Genomic DNA, 18,029 nt, shown 5'->3' with positions numbered 1-18,029 from the left:
TAGAATCTCTATAGTACCGGTAGTTTAATAGAGTCTCTATAGTACCTGTAGTTTAATAGAGTCTCTATAGTACCTGTAGTTTAATAGAGTCTCTATAGTACCTGTAGTTTAATAGAGTCTCTATAGTACCTGTAGTTTAATAGAGTCTCTATAGTACCTGTAGTTTAATAGAGTCTCTATAGTACCTGTAGTTTAATAGAGTCTCTGTAGTACCTGTAGTTTAATAGAGTCTCTATAGTACCAGTAGTTTAATAGAGTCTCTATAGTACCAGTAGTTTAATAGAATCTCTATAGTACCTGTAGTTTAATAGAGTCTCTGTAGTACCTGTAGTTTAATAGAGTCTCTGTAGTACCAGTAGTTTAATAGAGTCTCTGTAGTACCAGTAGTTTAATAGAGTCTCTATAGTACCAGTAGTTTAATAGAATCTCTATAGGACCTGTAGTTTAATAGAGTCTCTGTAGTACCTGTAGTTTAATAGAGTCTCTGTAGTACCTGTAGTTTAATAGAGTCTCTATAGTACCAGTAGTTTAATAGAGTCTCTATAGTACCTGTAGTTTAATAGAGTCTCTATAGTACCTGTAGTTTAATAGAGTCTCTGTAGTACCAGTAGTTTAATAGAGTCTCTATAGTACCTGTAGTTTAATAGAGTCTCTGTAGTACCTGTAGTTTAATAGAGTCTCTGTAGTACCTGTAGTTTAATAGAGTCTCTGTAGTACCTGTAGTTTAATAGAGTCTCTGTAGTACCAGTAGTTTAATAGAGTCTCTATAGTACCTGTAGTTTAATAGAGTCTCTGTAGTACCTGTAGTTTAATAGAGTCTCTATAGTACCAGTAGTTTAATAGAATCTCTATAGTACCTGTAGTTTAATAGAGTCTCTATAGTACCTGTAGTTTAATAGAGTCTCTGTAGTTACAGTAGTTTAATATAATCTCTATAGTACCTGTAGTTTAATATAGTCTCTGTAGTACCTGTAGTTTAATATAGTCTCTGTAGTACCTGTAGTTTAATAGAGTCTCTATGGTTACAGTCATATAGTTACATAGTACCTGTAGTTTAATAGAGTCTCTATAGTACCTGTAGTTTAATAGAGTCTCTGTAGTACCTGTAGTTTAATAGAGTCTCTATGGTTACAGTCATATAGTTACATAGTACCTGTAGTTTAATAGAGTCTCTATAGTACCTGTAGTTTAATAGAGTCTCTGTAGTACCTGTAGTTTAATATAGTCTCTGTAGTACCTGTAGTTTAATAGAGTCTCTGTAGTACCTGTAGTTTAATAGAGTCTCTGTAGTACCTGTAGTTTAATATAGTCTCTGTAGTACCTGTAGTTTAATAGAGTCTCTGTAGTACCAGTAGTTTAATAGAGTCTCTGTAGTACCAGTAGTTTAATAGAGTCTCTATAGTACCGGTAGTTTAATAGAATCTCTATAGTACCGGTAGTTTAATAGAGTCTCTATAGTACCTGTAGTTTAATAGAGTCTCTATAGTACCTGTAGTTTAATAGAGTCTCTGTAGTACCAGTAGTTTAATAGAGTCTCTGTAGTACCTATAGTTTAATAGAGTCTCTATAGTACCTGTAGTTTAATAGAATCTCTATAGTACCTGTAGTTTATTAGAATCTCTATAGTACCTGTAGTTTAATAGAATCTCTGTAGTTACAGTCATATAGTTACATAGTACCTGTAGTTTAATAGAGTCTCTGTAGTTACAGTCATATAGTTACATAGTACCTGTAGTTTAATAGAATCTCTATAGTACCTGGAGTTTAATAGAGTCTCTGTGGTACCTGTAGTTTAATAGAGTCTCTATAGTACCTGTAGTTTAATAGAGTCTCTGTAGTACCTGTAGTTTAATAGAGTCTCTGTAGTACCTGTAGTTTAATAGAGTCTCTATAGTACCTGTAGTTTAATAGAGTCTCTATAGTACCTGTAGTTTAATAGAGTCTCTATAGTACCGGTAGTTTAATAGAGTCTCTATAGTACCTGTAGTTTAATAGAGTCTCTATAGTACCTGTAGTTTAATAGAATCTCTATAGTACCTGTAGTTTAATAGAGTCTCTGTAGTACCTGTAGTTTAATAGAGTCTCTGTAGTACCTGTAGTTTAATAGAGTCTCTATGGTTACAGTCATATAGTTACATAGTACCTGTAGTTTAATAGAGTCTCTATAGTACCTGTAGTTTAATAGAGTCTCTGTAGTACCTGTAGTTTAATAGAGTCTCTATGGTTACAGTCATATAGTTACATAGTACCTGTAGTTTAATAGAATCTCTATAGTACCTGTAGTTTAATAGAGTCTCTGTAGTAACTGTAGTTTAATAGAGTCTCTATAGTTACAGTCATATAGTTACATAGTACCTGTAGTTTAATAGAATCTCTATAGTACCTGTAGTTTAATAGAGTCTCTGTAGTACCTGTAGTTTAATAGAGTCTCTATAGTACCTGTAGTTTAATAGAGTCTCTGTAGTACCTGTAGTTTAATAGAGTCTCTATAGTTACAGTCATATAGTTACATAGTACCTGTAGTTTAATATGATCTCTATGGTTACAGTCATATAGTTACATAGTACCTGTAGTTTAATAGAATCTCTATAGTACCTGTAGTTTAATAGAGTCTCTGTAGTACCTGTAGTTTAATAGAGTCTCTATAGTTACAGTCATATAGTTACATAGTACCTGTAGTTTAATATGATCTCTGTAGTTACAGTCATATAGTTACATAGTACCTGTAGTTTAATAGAATCTCTATAGTACCGGTAGTTTAATAGAGTCTCTATAGTACCGGTAGTTTAATAGAGTCTCTATAGTACCTGTAGTTTAATAGAGTCTCTGTAGTACCTGTAGTTTAATAGAGTCTCTGTAGTACCTGTAGTTTAATAGAGTCTCTATGGTTACAGTCATATAGTTACATAGTACCTGTAGTTTAATATGATCTCTGTAGTTACAGTCATATAGTTACATAGTACCTGTAGTTTAATAGAATCTCTATAGTACCGGTAGTTTAATAGAGTCTCTATAGTACCGGTAGTTTAATAGAGTCTCTATAGTACCTGTAGTTTAATAGAGTCTCTGTAGTACCTGTAGTTTAATAGAGTCTCTGTAGTACCTGTAGTTTAATAGAGTCTCTATAGTACCTGTAGTTTAATAGAGTCTCTATAGTACCTGTAGTTTAATAGAGTCTCTGTAGTACCTGTAGTTTAATAGAGTCTCTATGGTTACAGTCATATAGTTACATAGTACCTGTAGTTTAATAGAGTCTCTGTAGTACCTGTAGTTTAATAGAGTCTCTGTAGTACCTGTAGTTTAATAGAGTCTCTATAGTACCTGTAGTTTAATAGAGTCTCTATAGTACCTGTAGTTTAATAGAATCTCTATAGTACCTGTAGTTTAATAGAGTCTCTGTAGTACCTGTAGTTTAATAGAGTCTCTATAGTACCTGTAGTTTAATAGAGTCTCTATAGTACCTGTAGTTTAATAGAGTCTCTGTAGTACCTGTAGTTTAATAGAGTCTCTATGGTTACAGTCATATAGTTACATAGTACCTGTAGTTTAATAGAGTCTCTATAGTACCTGTAGTTTAATAGAGTCTCTGTAGTACCTGTAGTTTAATAGAGTCTCTATGGTTACAGTCATATAGTTACATAGTACCTGTAGTTTAATAGAGTCTCTGTAGTACCTGTAGTTTAATAGAGTCTCTGTAGTACCTGTAGTTTAATAGAGTCTCTATAGTTACAGTCATATAGTTACATAGTACCTGTAGTTTAATATGATCTCTGTAGTTACAGTCATATAGTTACATAGTACCTGTAGTTTAATAGAGTCTCTATAGTACCTGTAGTTTAATAGAGTCTCTATAGTACCTGTAGTTTAATAGAGTCTCTATAGTACCTGTAGTTTAATAGAGTCTCTATAGTACCTGTAGTTTAATAGAGTCTCTATAGTACCTGTAGTTTAATAGAATCTCTGTAGTACCTGTAGTTTAATAGAGTCTCTATAGTACCAGTAGTTTAATAGAGTCTCTGTAGTACCAGTAGTTTAATAGAATCTCTATAGTACCTGTAGTTTAATAGAGTCTCTATAGTACCTGTAGTTTAATAGAGTCTCTGTAGTACCTGTAGTTTAATAGAGTCTCTGTATTACCTGTAGTTTAATAGAGTCTCTATAGTACCTGTAGTTTAATAGAATCTCTATAGTACCTGTAGTTTAATAGAGTCTCTATAGTACCTGTAGTTTAATAGAGTCTCTGTAGTACCTGTAGTTTAATAGAGTCTCTGTAGTTACAGTCATATAGTTACATAGTACCTGTAGTTTAATAGAGTCTCTATAGTACCTGTAGTTTAATAGAGTCTCTGTAGTACCTGTAGTTTAATAGAGTCTCTGTATTACCTGTAGTTTAATAGAGTCTCTATAGTACCTGTAGTTTAATAGAATCTCTATAGTACCTGTAGTTTAATAGAGTCTCTGTAGTACCTGTAGTTTAATAGAATCTCTATAGTACCTGTAGTTTAATAGAGTCTCTATAGTACCTGTAGTTTAATAGAGTCTCTATAGTACCTGTAGTTTAATAGAGTCTCTATAGTACCTGTAGTTTAATAGAGTCTCTATAGTACCTGTAGTTTAATAGAGTCTCTATAGTACCTGTAGTTTAATATAATCTCTATAGTACCTGTAGTTTAATAGAGTCTCTGTATTACCTGTAGTTTAATAGAGTCTCTATAGTACCTGTAGTTTAATAGAATCTCTATAGTACCTGTAGTTTAATAGAGTCTCTGTAGTACCTGTAGTTTAATAGAATCTCTATAGTACCTGTAGTTTAATAGTCTCTGTAGTACCTGTAGTTTAATAGAGTCTCTGTAGTTACAGTAATTAATCACCACTGGTCGGCTACACTTTTTAGAAAAAAGGTATTCAAACAGGTTCTTCAACTGTCCCCATTTTGGGTTCCATGTACAACCCTTGTTCCCAACTCTTGGGAAAGGGGTTTACCAGGAACCCAATAGGGTTCTACCTGGAACCAATAGGGTTCTACCTGGAACCAATAGGGTTCTACCTGGAACCAATAGGGTTCTACCTGGAACCAATAGGGTTCTACCTGGAACCAAAAGGGTTCTTCAAAGGGTTCTCCCATTGTGACAGCCACAGAAGCCTTGTTGGTTCTATTCAGCACATTTTCCTCTAAGAGTTGTTACATTGTAACATCGTTGTATCAGTCTGTGTCCAGTGGTCCGGGTCCAGTCACTCTAACAAACAGGGGCATATTCATTATGCCGATTCTATTGGCAAAACGTTTTAATTAAACAATTGTAATTATTAATCAAATTAATAAAAAAATTAATTGAACATTTAGACATACATAGATACAAAACACTCGGCATGACTATGCAAGGAATTATTGCACAACAGTCAAAATTGAAAAAGATTTGTAAAAAAACAGCAGCATAAAACTCGACAAATGTTAATGACACCACACTTGCTCATTCATACCCACATGTTGCCACCCTATCAGTACTTCTACATATTTGTTCAATATTTGATTTATTTATTACGTTGTTTCTTATTTATTCTCATAATCAATAGCCATTGGTTTCATCCACTGTTTCCAATGCTTGTAAGACCCAATATGACTTCAGATTGTGTTATGGTGTTTGTAGCTGTAGCCAGATTTTTGTCCATTTTAAATAATAAAGCATTTGATTCTTCCATTCTCTTAGAGTATTTATCTTAAATATGTACACATGGTTCCTGTTTGCATTTAACTATAGAATTTTACCAGTCAGAGCTCGTTTTTTTTACGAGTTCCAAGTTGTCGGGAACGCACTGAAGTCAGAGATTCACAGTTGATTTGAACGCGGCACGAGTCCCGAAATGTAAAATACAATTCTATGGGAAAACATTTCTTGAATGGAATCAAACGGAACGTAACGGGGAGAGGAGGGGGTACCTGATTTTTGTGCATTAGAGACTGTCGTTTTAGTTGAACAAACGTTTGGTCTAATGATTACACCGTAGGTGCACGGTCCCTTTAAATCCCAGTTGAACCCCTCCTCCCCCGGCACGTCACACCGAGACACGTCATCAGTCACAACAAACATGGCGGATGCCGGTGCATCTATGACTCTAGCGACAATTTCACTGATAGGTTTCGCATTACTGGCAGGGTTTTACCTGACCACTTTAAATGCACTATGGACACTGGTCTCCGTTACTGTTACTGCCGTGTTGGTGTCCCAGTTATTGCGGAAGTTACGGAGAAGAGACGCGTTGACGGAGCGGCGTGTATGTGTGCTGGTTCTGGGGGATATCGGACGCAGCCCTCGCATGCAGTACCATGCCCTTTCACTCAGCAAACACGGCTACAGCGTAACGTTTGTTGGATTCCCTGGTAAATGAATAGATTGATTGTGTTATATGTACAAATAAGCATGGAGCTATACTTTCATTTGTGGCCTCCCTGCTGGCCGGGGCCCAGATGTGTTTGTGCTCTTGCCAACTCGACTATTCTTCTCTACTGTGACGACATGTTGTGGTTATTGTCAGGTACCAAGCCTCATCAGGATGTGATTGGGGATGAGAGGATCACAATCATCCCAATCACAGAACTTAAAGGACTCCAAGGTACTGGAACTGATCTGGAAAGGAGTTTACAGCATTTACCATGACCGTATATTTATGCCATATGACCGTATATTTATACTATATTACTGTATATTTATTGATATGTATACTATATTTATACTATATTACTGTATATGTATACTATATTACTGTATATGTATACTATATTACTGTATATGTATACTATATTACTGTATATGTATACTATATTACTGTATATGTATACTATATCACTGTATATGTATACTATATTACTGTATATGTATACTATATTAATGTATATGTATACTATATTACCGTATATTTATACCATATTACCATATATTTATTGATACCATATATGTATACTATATTACTGTATACTATATTACTGTATATGTATACCATATTACTGGTTACGTATACCATATTACCATATATTTATTGATACCATATATGTATACTATATTACTGTATATGTATACTATATTACTGTATATGTATACCATATTACTGTATATGTATACTATATTACTGTATATGTATACTATATTACTGTATATGTATACCATATTACTGTATATGTATACTATATTACTGTATGTATACTATATTACTGTATATGTATACTATATTACTGTATATGTATACTATATTACTGTATATGTATACTATATTACTGTATATGTATACCATATTACTGTATATGTATACCATATTACTGTATATGTATACCATATTACTGTATATGTATACTATATTACTGTATATGTATACTATATTACTGTATATGTATACCATATTACTGTATATGTATACTATATTACTGTATATGTATACTATATTACTGTATATGTATACTATATTACTGTATATGTATACCATATTACTGTATATGTATACTATATTACTGTATATATATATACCATATTACTGGTTACGTATACTATATTACTGGTTACATATACTACATTACTGTATATGTATACTATATTACTGTATATGTATACTATATTACTGTATATGTATACTATATTACTGTATATGTATACTATATTACTGTATATGTATACCATATTACTGTATATGTATACTATATTACTGTATATATATATACCATATTACTGGTTACGTATACTATATTACTGGTTACATATACTACATTACTGTATATGTATACTATATTACTGTATATGTATACTATATTACTGTATATGTATACTATATTACTGTATATGTATACTATATTACTGTATATATATATACTATATTACTGGTTACGTATACTATATTACTGGTTACATATACTACATTACTGTATATGTATACTATATTACTGTATATGTATACTATATTACTGTATATGTATACTATATTACTGTATATGTATACTATATTACTGTATATGTATACTATATTACTTACTATATTATATTTATTTATTCCATATTACCGAATATTTATTCCATTACTAATCACTGGTTGTATAACAGTAGTTGGGTCTTGAATCTATGCCATAATATAGCCTGGTTCTGAGAGCCACTACCAGAGAGCACTGAGACGAAAATCCATCTGTCTGTCTGTTTCCAGTGGGTCCTAGGATGGTGAGCTATGTTACCAAGGTGATTCTCCAGTCCCTGCAGCTTCTCCTGGTGTTATTGAAGACTGATGTCCAGTCCCATATTCTCATGCAGGTATAGTTCTACAATACACACTGCTGTGTGTGTGTGTGTGTGTGTGTGTGTGTGTGTGTGTGTGTGTGTGTGTGTGTGTGTGTGTGTGTGTGTGTGTGTGTGTGTGTGTGTGTGTGTGTGTGTGTGTGTCCTATATTCTCATGCAGGTGGTTCTACTACAATACAATAAACATAATGTAAACATTCCTACTTATTGACTGTATGAACTTACAGAAAAACCTGTGAACTTTCATCTATTCTGTTCTGTTCTGTAACCTATCATGTCATATGTCCAGAGACATCTACAGATACTGCTGTGATTCCCCCCCAAAACAACTGTTAGGATCCTGTTTGTGTCCTGAGACATCTACAGATACTGCTGTGATTTCTCCCCAAAACAACTGTTAGGATCCTGTTTGTGTCCTGAGACATCTACAGATACTGCTGTGATTTCCCCCCAAAACAACTGTTAGGATGCTGTTTGTGTCCTGAGACATCTACAGATACTGCTCTAATTTCCCCCAAAACAACTGTTAGGATGCTGTTTGTGTCCAGAGACATCTACAGATACTGCTCTAATGTCTCCCAAAACAACTGTTAGGATGCTGTTTGTGTCCTGAGACATCTACAGATACTGCTCTAATTTCCCCCAAAACAACTGTTAGGATGCTGTTAATGTGTTTTGCTTTAGTAAAGGGTTAATTTAATGTTGGTTTTAATAGTGTTTATTAAGGACCTGACCTGCCATTCTATTCTATTCATTCTATTCTGTTCTATTGTGTTCTATCCTACTTCTTTAAATTCTAATCTACTTCTATTCTTATTCTATTCATTCTATTCTGTTCTATTGTATTCTATCCTACTTCTTTAAAATCTAATCTACTTCTATTCTTATTCTATTCATTCTATTCTGTTCAGTTGTACTTGTCCCCTCCCCCAGAATCCTCCAGAACTGCCCAGTATAGTGGTCACATGGCTGGTGTGTTATTGACCTCTTCCTCCCCCAGAATCCTCCAGGACTGCCCAGTATAGTGGTGACGTGGCTGGTGTGTTATTGACCTCTTCCTCCCCCAGAATCCTCCAGGACTGCCCAGTATAGTGGTGACGTGGCTGGTGTGTTATTGACCTCTTCCTCCCCCAGAATCCTCCAGAACTGCCCAGTATAGTGGTCACATGGCTGGTGTGTTATTGACCTCTTCCTCCCCCAGAATCCTCCAGGACTGCCCAGTATAGTGGTGACGTGGCTGGTGTGTTATTGACCTCTTCCTCCCCCAGAATCCTCCAGGACTGCCCAGTATAGTGGTCACATGGCTGGTGTGTTATTGACCTCTTCCTCTCCCAGAATCCTCCAGGACTGCCCAGTATAGTGGTGACGTGGCTGGTGTGTTATTGACCTCTTCCTCTCCCAGAATCCTCCAGGACTGCCCAGTATAGTGGTGACGTGGCTGGTGTGTTATTGACCTCTTCCTCCCCCAGAATCCTCCAGGGCTGCCCAGTATAGTGGTGACGTGGCTGGTGTGTTATTGACCTCTTCCTCCCCCAGAATCCTCCAGGACTGCCCAGTATAGTGGTGACATGGCTGGTGTGTGGTCTGAGAGGATCCAGGTTCATCATTGACTGGCACAACTACGGCTACACCATCATGGCCCTCTCACACGGCCCGGACCACCCCATCGTCAGGCTGGCACAGTGGTCAGTAACATCACCATGGCTGAGTCCCAAATAGATCCCTATTCAATACAGTGCATTCGGAAAGTATTCAGACCCCTTCCCCTTCTCCACATTTTGTTACATTATAGCCTTATTCTAAAATGGATTAAACACAATACCCCATAATGACATCACAATACCCCATAATGACATCACAATACCCCATAATGACATCACAATACCCCATAATGACAAAGCAAAAATAGTTTTGGGGAAAATGTTGCAAATGTACAAACAAACAAAATGTATTTACACCCTTTGCTATGAGACTTGAATTTTAGATCAGGTGCATCCTGTTTCCATTGGTCATCCTTGAGATGTTTCTACAACTTGATTGGAGTCCACCTGTGGTAAATTCAATTGATTGGACGTGATTTGGAAAGGCACACACCTGTCTATACAAGGTCCTACAGTTGACAGTGCATGTCCGAGCAAAAACCAAGTCATGTTGTGGTAGAAGGAATTGTCCGTAGAGCTCTGAGACATGATTGTGTCGAGGCACAGATCTGGGGAAGGGTACCATGTCTGCAGCATTGAAGGTCCCCAAGAACACAATGGCCTCCATCATTCTTTAGTGGAAGAAGTTTGGAACAACCAAAACTCTTCCTAGAGCTGGACACCCGGCCAAACTGAGCAATCAGAGGAGAAGGGCCCTGGTCATCGAGGTGACCAAGAACCCGATGGTCACTCTGACAGAGCTCTAGAGTTCCTCTGTGGAAAGGGGACACCCTTCCAGAAGGACAACCATCTCTGTAACAAATGTGGAAAAAGTCAAGGGGTCTGAATACTTTCTGAATGTATCTACAGCTTTGCATGAACATGGTCTTCTTCAGTGGGAACTAAACGGGCAGATCAAGGAGGGACCTACCGGAATTTGTCCAATAAATTGTTGCAGACTGTTTAGCTACGGTGTGCATTAATGAATAGGACCCATGTTCCTGTCTCTGGCAGGTATGAGCAGTTGTTTGGGCGATTCTCCAGCCATAACCTTTGTGTCACCAACGCTATGAAGGAAGACCTCCAGAACAACTGGAACATCAGGTAAGGATTGTTTTACTTTCAACATCCGTCTGTCAATCAATCCATCCGTAGATAGATGGACGTACAGACGACGGACGGACATACAGACAGACACAGATAGACGGACGGAGAGACAGATAGACGGACGGACATACAGACAGACATAGATAGACGGACGGAGAGACAGATAGACGGACAGACATACAGACAGACATAGATAGACGGACGGAGAGACAGACAGACACAGATAGACGGGCGGAGAGACAGATAGACGGACGGACATACAGACAGACATCGATAGACGGGCGGAACGACAGACACAGATAGACGTACGGAGAGACAGACGTACAGATAGACACAGATAGACGGACGGAGAGACAGACGTACAGATAGACACAGATAGACGGACGGAGAGACACAGATAGACGGACGGATAGACAGACAGATATACAGACAGACAGATAGACGGACAGATAGACAGATAGACGGACGGAGGGACAGACAGATATACAGACAGACAGATAGACGGACAGATAGACAGATAGACGGACGGAGGGACAGACAGATGCAGTGGGGAGTCTGAATCTATCCCCCCTATCCCTATCTAACCCCTTGGTCATGACTAACCCCTTGGTCTTAACTAACCCCTTGGTCATGACTAATCCCTTGGTCATGACTAACCCCTTGGCCATGACTAACCCCTTGGTCATGACTAACCCCTTGGCCATGACTAACCCCTTGGCCATGACTAACCCCTTGGTCATGACTAACCCCTTGGCCATGACTAACCCCTTGGTCATGACTAACCCCTTGGCCATGACTAACCCCTTGGCCATGACTAACCCCTTGGCCATGACTAACCCCTTGGCCATGACTAACCCCTTGGTCATGACTAACCTCTTGGCCATGACTAACCCCTTGGCCATGACTAACCCCTTGTTCTTAACTAACCCCTTGGCCATGACTAACCCCTTGGTCATGACTAATCCCACCTGTCTTATTCTCCTCCTATAGGGCGACCACATTGTATGACAAGCCACCTGCTATCTTCAAGGAGACTTCAGTAGACCTAAAGCACCAGCTGTTCATGAGGCTGGCCAAGACTATTCCTCAGTTCCGGGTCTGGTGAGTCCAGTATAGTCTGTTGATGAGGCTGGCCAAGACTATCCCTCACTAAAGTTATCCTCTTGGTTCTGGAGGAACACAGGGCCTGTACTATAGTTATCCTCTTGGTTCTGGAGGAACACAGAGCCTGTACTACAGTTATCCTCTTGGTTCTAGAGGAACACAGGGCCTGTACTATAGTTATCCTCTTGGTTCTGGAGGAACACAGGGCCTGTACTACAGTTATCCTCTTGGTTCTGGAGGAACACAGGGCCTGTACTAGAGTTATCCTCTTGGTTCTGGAGGAACACAGGGCCTGTACTACAGTTATCCTCTTGGTTCTGGAGGAACACAGGGCCTGTACTACAGTTATCCTCTTGGTTCCTGGAGGAACACAGGGCCTGTACTACAGTTATCCTCTTGGTTCCTGGAGGAACACAGGGCCTGTACTACAGTTATCCTCTTGGTTCCTGGAGGAACACAGGGCCTGTACTACAGTTATCCTCTTGGTTCCTGGAGGAACACAGGGCCTGTACTACAGTTATCCTCTTGGTTCCTGGAGGAACACAGGGCTGGTACTACAGTTATCCTCTTGGTTTCTGTTTATATTGGAGAGATAAAGAACTATAATAAAAATATATATTACACGATCATAGACATGTCATAACACATGTTATAACCCCTGTGTCTGTTACAGTGGTGAGCGACCTGGTGACGTGACAGAGAGAACGGCGTTTACATGTCGTGACCCCAGTGACCTTTCTGTGACTTTGACCTCAGGTCGACCTGCCCTACTGATCAGCAGCACCAGCTGGACCGGTCAGTACCCCACAGGCACAGTTTGAGTCCCAAATGGCGCCCTATTCTCCATAGGGCTCTGGTCTAAAGTTGTGCACTACATAGGGAATAGGGTGCCATTTCATAAGCAGCAGGAGACTCTGCATTTTATTCAGTTTAAATGGGAAGTTTTTCTGGATTTTTACCCCAATCTAAATTGTTTTTCTTACCTCGAGAGCAGTTCTAGCCTCGTCCAAACATCCTGATCGTGCGAGTTTACATTCTGTTAGGAGTCAGGTCAGGATGGGGATCAGACTAGAGCCAGATTACATTCTGTTAGGAGTCAGGTCAGGATGGGGATTACATTCTGTTAAGAGTCAGGTCAGGATGGGGATTATATTCTGTTAGGAGTCAGGTCAGGATGGGGATCAGACTAGAGCCAGATTACATTCTGTTAGGAGTCAGGTCAGGATGGGGATCAGACTAGAGCCAGATTACATTATGTTAAGAGTCAGGTCAGGATGGGGATTATATTCTGTTTGGAGTCAGGTCAGGATGGGGATCAGACTAGAGCCAGATTACATTCTGTTAGGAGTCAGGTCAGGATGGGGATCAGACTAGAGCCTGATTACATTCTGTTAGGAGTCAGGTCAGGATGGGGATCAGACTAGAGCCTGATTACATTCTGTTTGGAGTCAAGTCAGGATGGGGATCAGACTAGAGCCTGATTACATTCTGTTTGGAGTCAGGTCAGGATGGGGATTATATTCTGTTTGGAGTCAGGTCAGGATGGGGATCAGACTAGAGCCAGATTACATTCTGTTAGGAGTCAGGTCAGGATGGGGATCAGACTAGAGCCAGATTACATTCTGTTAGGAGTCAGGTCAGGATGGGGATCAGACTAGAGCCTGATTACATTCTGTTTGGAGTCAAGTCAGGATGGGGATCAGACTAGAGCCTGATTACATTCTGTTTGGAGTCAGGTCAGGATGGGGATTATATTCTGTTTGGAGTCAGGTCAGGATGGGGATCAGACTAGAGCCAGATTACATTCTGTTAGGAGTCAGGTCAGGATGGGGATCAGACTAGAGCCAGATTACATTCTGTTAGGAGTCAGGTCAGGATGGGGATCATATTCTGTTTGGAGTCAGGTCAGGATGGGGATCAGATTAGAGCCAGATTACATTCTGTTAAGAGTCAGGTCAGGATGGGGATTATATTCTGTTTGGAGTCAGGTCAGGATGGGGATCAGACTAGAGCCAGATTACATTCTGTTAAGAGTCAGGTCAGGATGGGGATCAGACTAGAGCCAGATTACATTCTGTTAGGAGTCAGGTCAGGATGGGATCAGACTAGAGCCTGATTACATTCTGTTTGGAGTCAAGTCAGGATGGGGATCAGACTAGAGCCTGATTACATACTGTTTGGAGTCAGGTCAGGATGGGGATCAGGCTAGAGCCAGATTACATTCTGTTAGGAGTCAGGTCAGGATGGGGATCAGTCTAGAGCCAGATTACATTCTGTTTGGAGTCAAGTCAGGATGGGGATCAGACTAGAGCCTGATTACATACTGTTTGGCGTCAGGTCAGGATGGGGATTATATTCTGTTTGGAGTCAGGTCAGGATGGGGATCAGACTAGAGCCAAATTACATTCTGTTAGGAGTCAGGTCAGGATGGGGATCAGACTAGAGCCTGATTACATACTGTTTGGCGTCAGGTCAGGATGGGGATCAGACTAGAGCCAGATTACATTCTGTTTGGAGTCAGGTCAGGATGGGGATCAGACTAGAGCCAGATTACATTCTGTTTGGAGTCAGGTCAGGATGGGGATCAGGCTAGAGCCAGATTACATTCTGTTTGGAGTCAGGTCAGGATGGGGATCAGACTAGAGCCTGATTACATACTGTTTGGCGTCAGGTCAGGATGGGGATTATATTCTGTTTGGAGTCAGGTCAGGATGGGGATCAGACTAGAGCCAAATTACATTCTGTTTGGAGTCAGGTCAGGATGGGGATCAGACTAGAGCCTGATTACATACTGTTTGGCGTCAGGTCAGGATGGGGATTACATTCTGTTAGGAGTCAGGTCAGGATGGGGATCAGGCTAGAGCCAGATTACATTCTGTTTGGAGTCAGGTCAGGATGGGGATCAGGCTAGAGCCAGATTACATTCTGTTTGGCGTCAGGTCAGGATGGGGATTACATTCTGTTTGGAGTCAGGTCAGGATGGGGATCAGACTCGAGGTTTCCTGTGTTAGAGCCAGGATTGTATTTTATGTGTTTAGTTGACACGTGTACAATGTAAGTACACACAGCTGTCAAGTGTAAACACTTGTTAGGGTGTCTCACTGTTTCCCCTGTCTGTGTTCAACAGAGGATGAGGACTTCTCCATTCTGCTGAAGGCTCTGGAAGGTAATCATTACCATCTGCAGTTGGGCCCCATTTTAAAGAGCATCCATCCTCCCATCCATCCATCCTCCCTCCCATGCATCCTCCCTCCCTCCCATCCATCCATCCTCCCTCCCATCCATCCTTCCTCCATCCATCCTCCCATCCATCCATCCTCCCTTCCTCCCTCCCATCTATCCATCCATCCATCCTCCCTCCCATCCATCCTTCCTCCCATCCACCCATCCTCCCTCCCATCCATCCTCCCTCCCATCCCTCCCATCCATCCATCCTCCCTCCCATCCTTCCTCCCATCCATCCATCCTCCCTCCCATCCATGTATCCTCCCTCCCTCCCATCCATCCATCCATCCATCCATCCTCCCTCCCATCCATCCTTCCTCCATCCATCCATCCATCCTCCCATCCATCCATCCTCCCTTCCTCCCTCCCATCTATCCATCCATCCTTCCTCCCACCCATCCATCCTTCCTCCCACCCATCCATCCTTCCTCCCACCCTTCCATCCTTCCTCCCATCCATCCATCCTTCCTCCCTCCCATCCATCCTTCCTCCCATCCACCCACCCATCCTCCCTCCCATCCATCCATCCTCCCTCCCATCCCTCCCATCCATCCATCCTCCCTCCCATCCTTCCTCCCATCCATCCATCCTCCCTCCCATCCATGTATCCTCCCTCCCTCCCTCCCTCCCTCCCTCCCTCCCTCCCTCCCTCCCTCCCTCCCTCCCTCCCTCCCTCCCTCCCATCCCTCCCTCCCTCCCATCCCTCCCTCCCATCCATCCATCCATCCATCCATCCATCCATCCTTCCTCCCATCCTTCCTCCCATCCATCCATCCATCCTTCCTCCCACCCATCCATCCTTCCTCCCTCCATCCATCCTTCCTCCCATCCATCCATCCTTCCTCCCATCCATCCATCCTTTTTCCCATCCATCCTTCCTCCCACCCATCCATCCATCCTTCCACCCACCCTCCCTCCCTTCCATCCATCCACCCATCCTCCCTCTGGTCAAAAGGTAGTGCACTACATGGGGAGTAGGGTGCTGTTTGGGATACAAGCCCTTGTATTAACCTTGTGTGTTTTCTCTACCAGACTACGAGGGGTTTGTGAAAGCAGGAGCCTCTCTTCCCTCGCTGGTCTGTGTCATCACAGGTAACTATAGTGTTGACAGTGTACTGCTGGTCTATGTCATCACAGGTAACTATAGTGTTGACAGTGTACTGCTGCCAGTCTGTGTGGTCACAGGTAACTATAGTGTTGACAGTGTACTGCTGCCAGTCTTTATGGTCACAGGTAACTATAGTGTTGACAGTGTACTGCTGCCAGTCTGTGTGGTCACAGGTAACTATAGTGTTGACAGTGTACTGCTGCCAGTCTGTGTGGTCACAGGTAACTATAGTGTACTGCTGCCAGTCTTTATGGTCACAGGTAACTATAGTGTTGACAGTGTACTGCTGCCAGTCTGTGTGGTCACAGGTAACTATAGTGTACTGCTGCCAGTCTTTATGGTCACAGGTAACTATAGTGTTGACAGTGTACTGCTGCCAGTCTGTGTGGTCACAGGTAACTATAGTGTACTGCTGCCAGTCTTTATGGTCACAGGTAACTATAGTGTTGACAGTGTACTGCTGGCAGTCTTTATGGTCACGGGTAACTATAGTGTACTGCTGCCAGTCTGTTTTTTTATTTATTTTACCTTTATTTAACTAGGCAAGTCAGTTAAGAACAAATTCTTATTTTCAATGACGGCCTAGGAACTGGGTTAACTGGGTTAACTGTCTGTTCAGGGGCAGAACGACAGATTTGTACCTTGTCAGCTCGGGGGTTTGAACTTGCAACCTTCCGGTTACTAGTCCTACGCTCTAACCACTAGGCTACCTGCCATCTCTACACTCTAACCACTAGGCTACCTGCCGCCCCTACACTCTAACCACTAGGCTACCTGCCGCCCCTACACTCTAACCACTAGGCTACCTGCCGCCCCTACACTCTAACCACTAGGCTACCTGCCGCCCCTACACTCTAACCACTAGGCTACCTGCCGCCCCTACACTCTAACCACTAGGCTACCTGCCGCCCCTACACTCTAACCACTAGGCTACCTGCCGCCCCTACACTCTAACCACTAGGCTACCTGCCGCCCCTACACTCTAACCACTAGGCTACCTGCCGCCCCTACACTCTAACCACTAGGCTACCTGCCGCCCCTACACTCTAACCACTAGGCTACCTGCCGCCCCTACACTCTAACCACTAGGCTACCTGCCGCCCCTACACTCTAACCACTAGGCTACCCTGCCGCCCCTACACTCTAACCACTAGACTACCTGCCGCCCCTACACTCTAACCACTAGGCTACCTGCCACCCCTACACTCTAACCACTAGGCTACCTGCCGCCCCTACACTCTAACCACTAGGCTACCTGCCGCCCCTACACTCTAACCACTAGGCTACCCTGCCACCTCTACACTCTAACCACTAGGCTACCCTGCCGCCCCTACACTCTAACCACTAGGCTACCCTGCCGCCCCTACACTCTAACCACTAGGCTACCTGCCACCCCTACACTCTAACCACTAGGCTACCCTGCCGCCCCTACACTCTAACCACTAGGCTACCCTGCCGCCCCTACACTCTAACCACTAGGCTACCTGCTGCCCCTACACTCTAACCACTAGGCTACCCTGCCGCCCCTACACTCTAACCACTAGGCTACCTGCCGCCCCTACACTCTAACCACT

General features: G+C 41.6%; 1 protein-coding gene across 2 annotated transcripts in view; it reads left to right on the top strand.

The window, feature by feature from the left end:
• The first annotated feature begins 6,049 nt into the window (after positions 1–6,049).
• alg1 (ALG1 chitobiosyldiphosphodolichol beta-mannosyltransferase) overlaps positions 6,050–18,029 on the top strand; it is a 22,507-nt gene continuing 10,527 nt past the window's right edge. The window contains exons 1-9 of one of the 2 annotated variants that reach the window (XM_090197784.1): positions 6,050–6,379; positions 6,535–6,612; positions 8,182–8,285; positions 9,808–9,956; positions 10,926–11,015; positions 12,009–12,119; positions 12,796–12,917; positions 15,250–15,288; positions 16,380–16,439. In XM_090197784.1, coding sequence (XP_090053910.1) covers positions 6,088–6,379; positions 6,535–6,612; positions 8,182–8,285; positions 9,808–9,956; positions 10,926–11,015; positions 12,009–12,119; positions 12,796–12,917; positions 15,250–15,288; positions 16,380–16,439 — 1,045 coding nt within the window. In that variant the 5' untranslated portion in view covers positions 6,050–6,087. The remainder of the gene's footprint in view (positions 6,380–6,534; positions 6,613–8,181; positions 8,286–9,807; positions 9,957–10,925; positions 11,016–12,008; positions 12,120–12,795; positions 12,918–15,249; positions 15,289–16,379; positions 16,440–18,029) is intronic. The other variant, XM_090197785.1, reaches the window with a different exon arrangement.

This window comes from Oncorhynchus mykiss, chromosome 13 (assembly GCF_057628025.1).
Source record: "Oncorhynchus mykiss isolate SJ-2025 chromosome 13, ASM5762802v1, whole genome shotgun sequence".
NCBI classification, from domain to species: Eukaryota; Metazoa; Chordata; class Actinopteri; order Salmoniformes; family Salmonidae; genus Oncorhynchus; species Oncorhynchus mykiss.
Note: the sequence above shows the minus strand (reverse complement) of the source record. Positions and strands in the feature narration are given on the sequence as shown.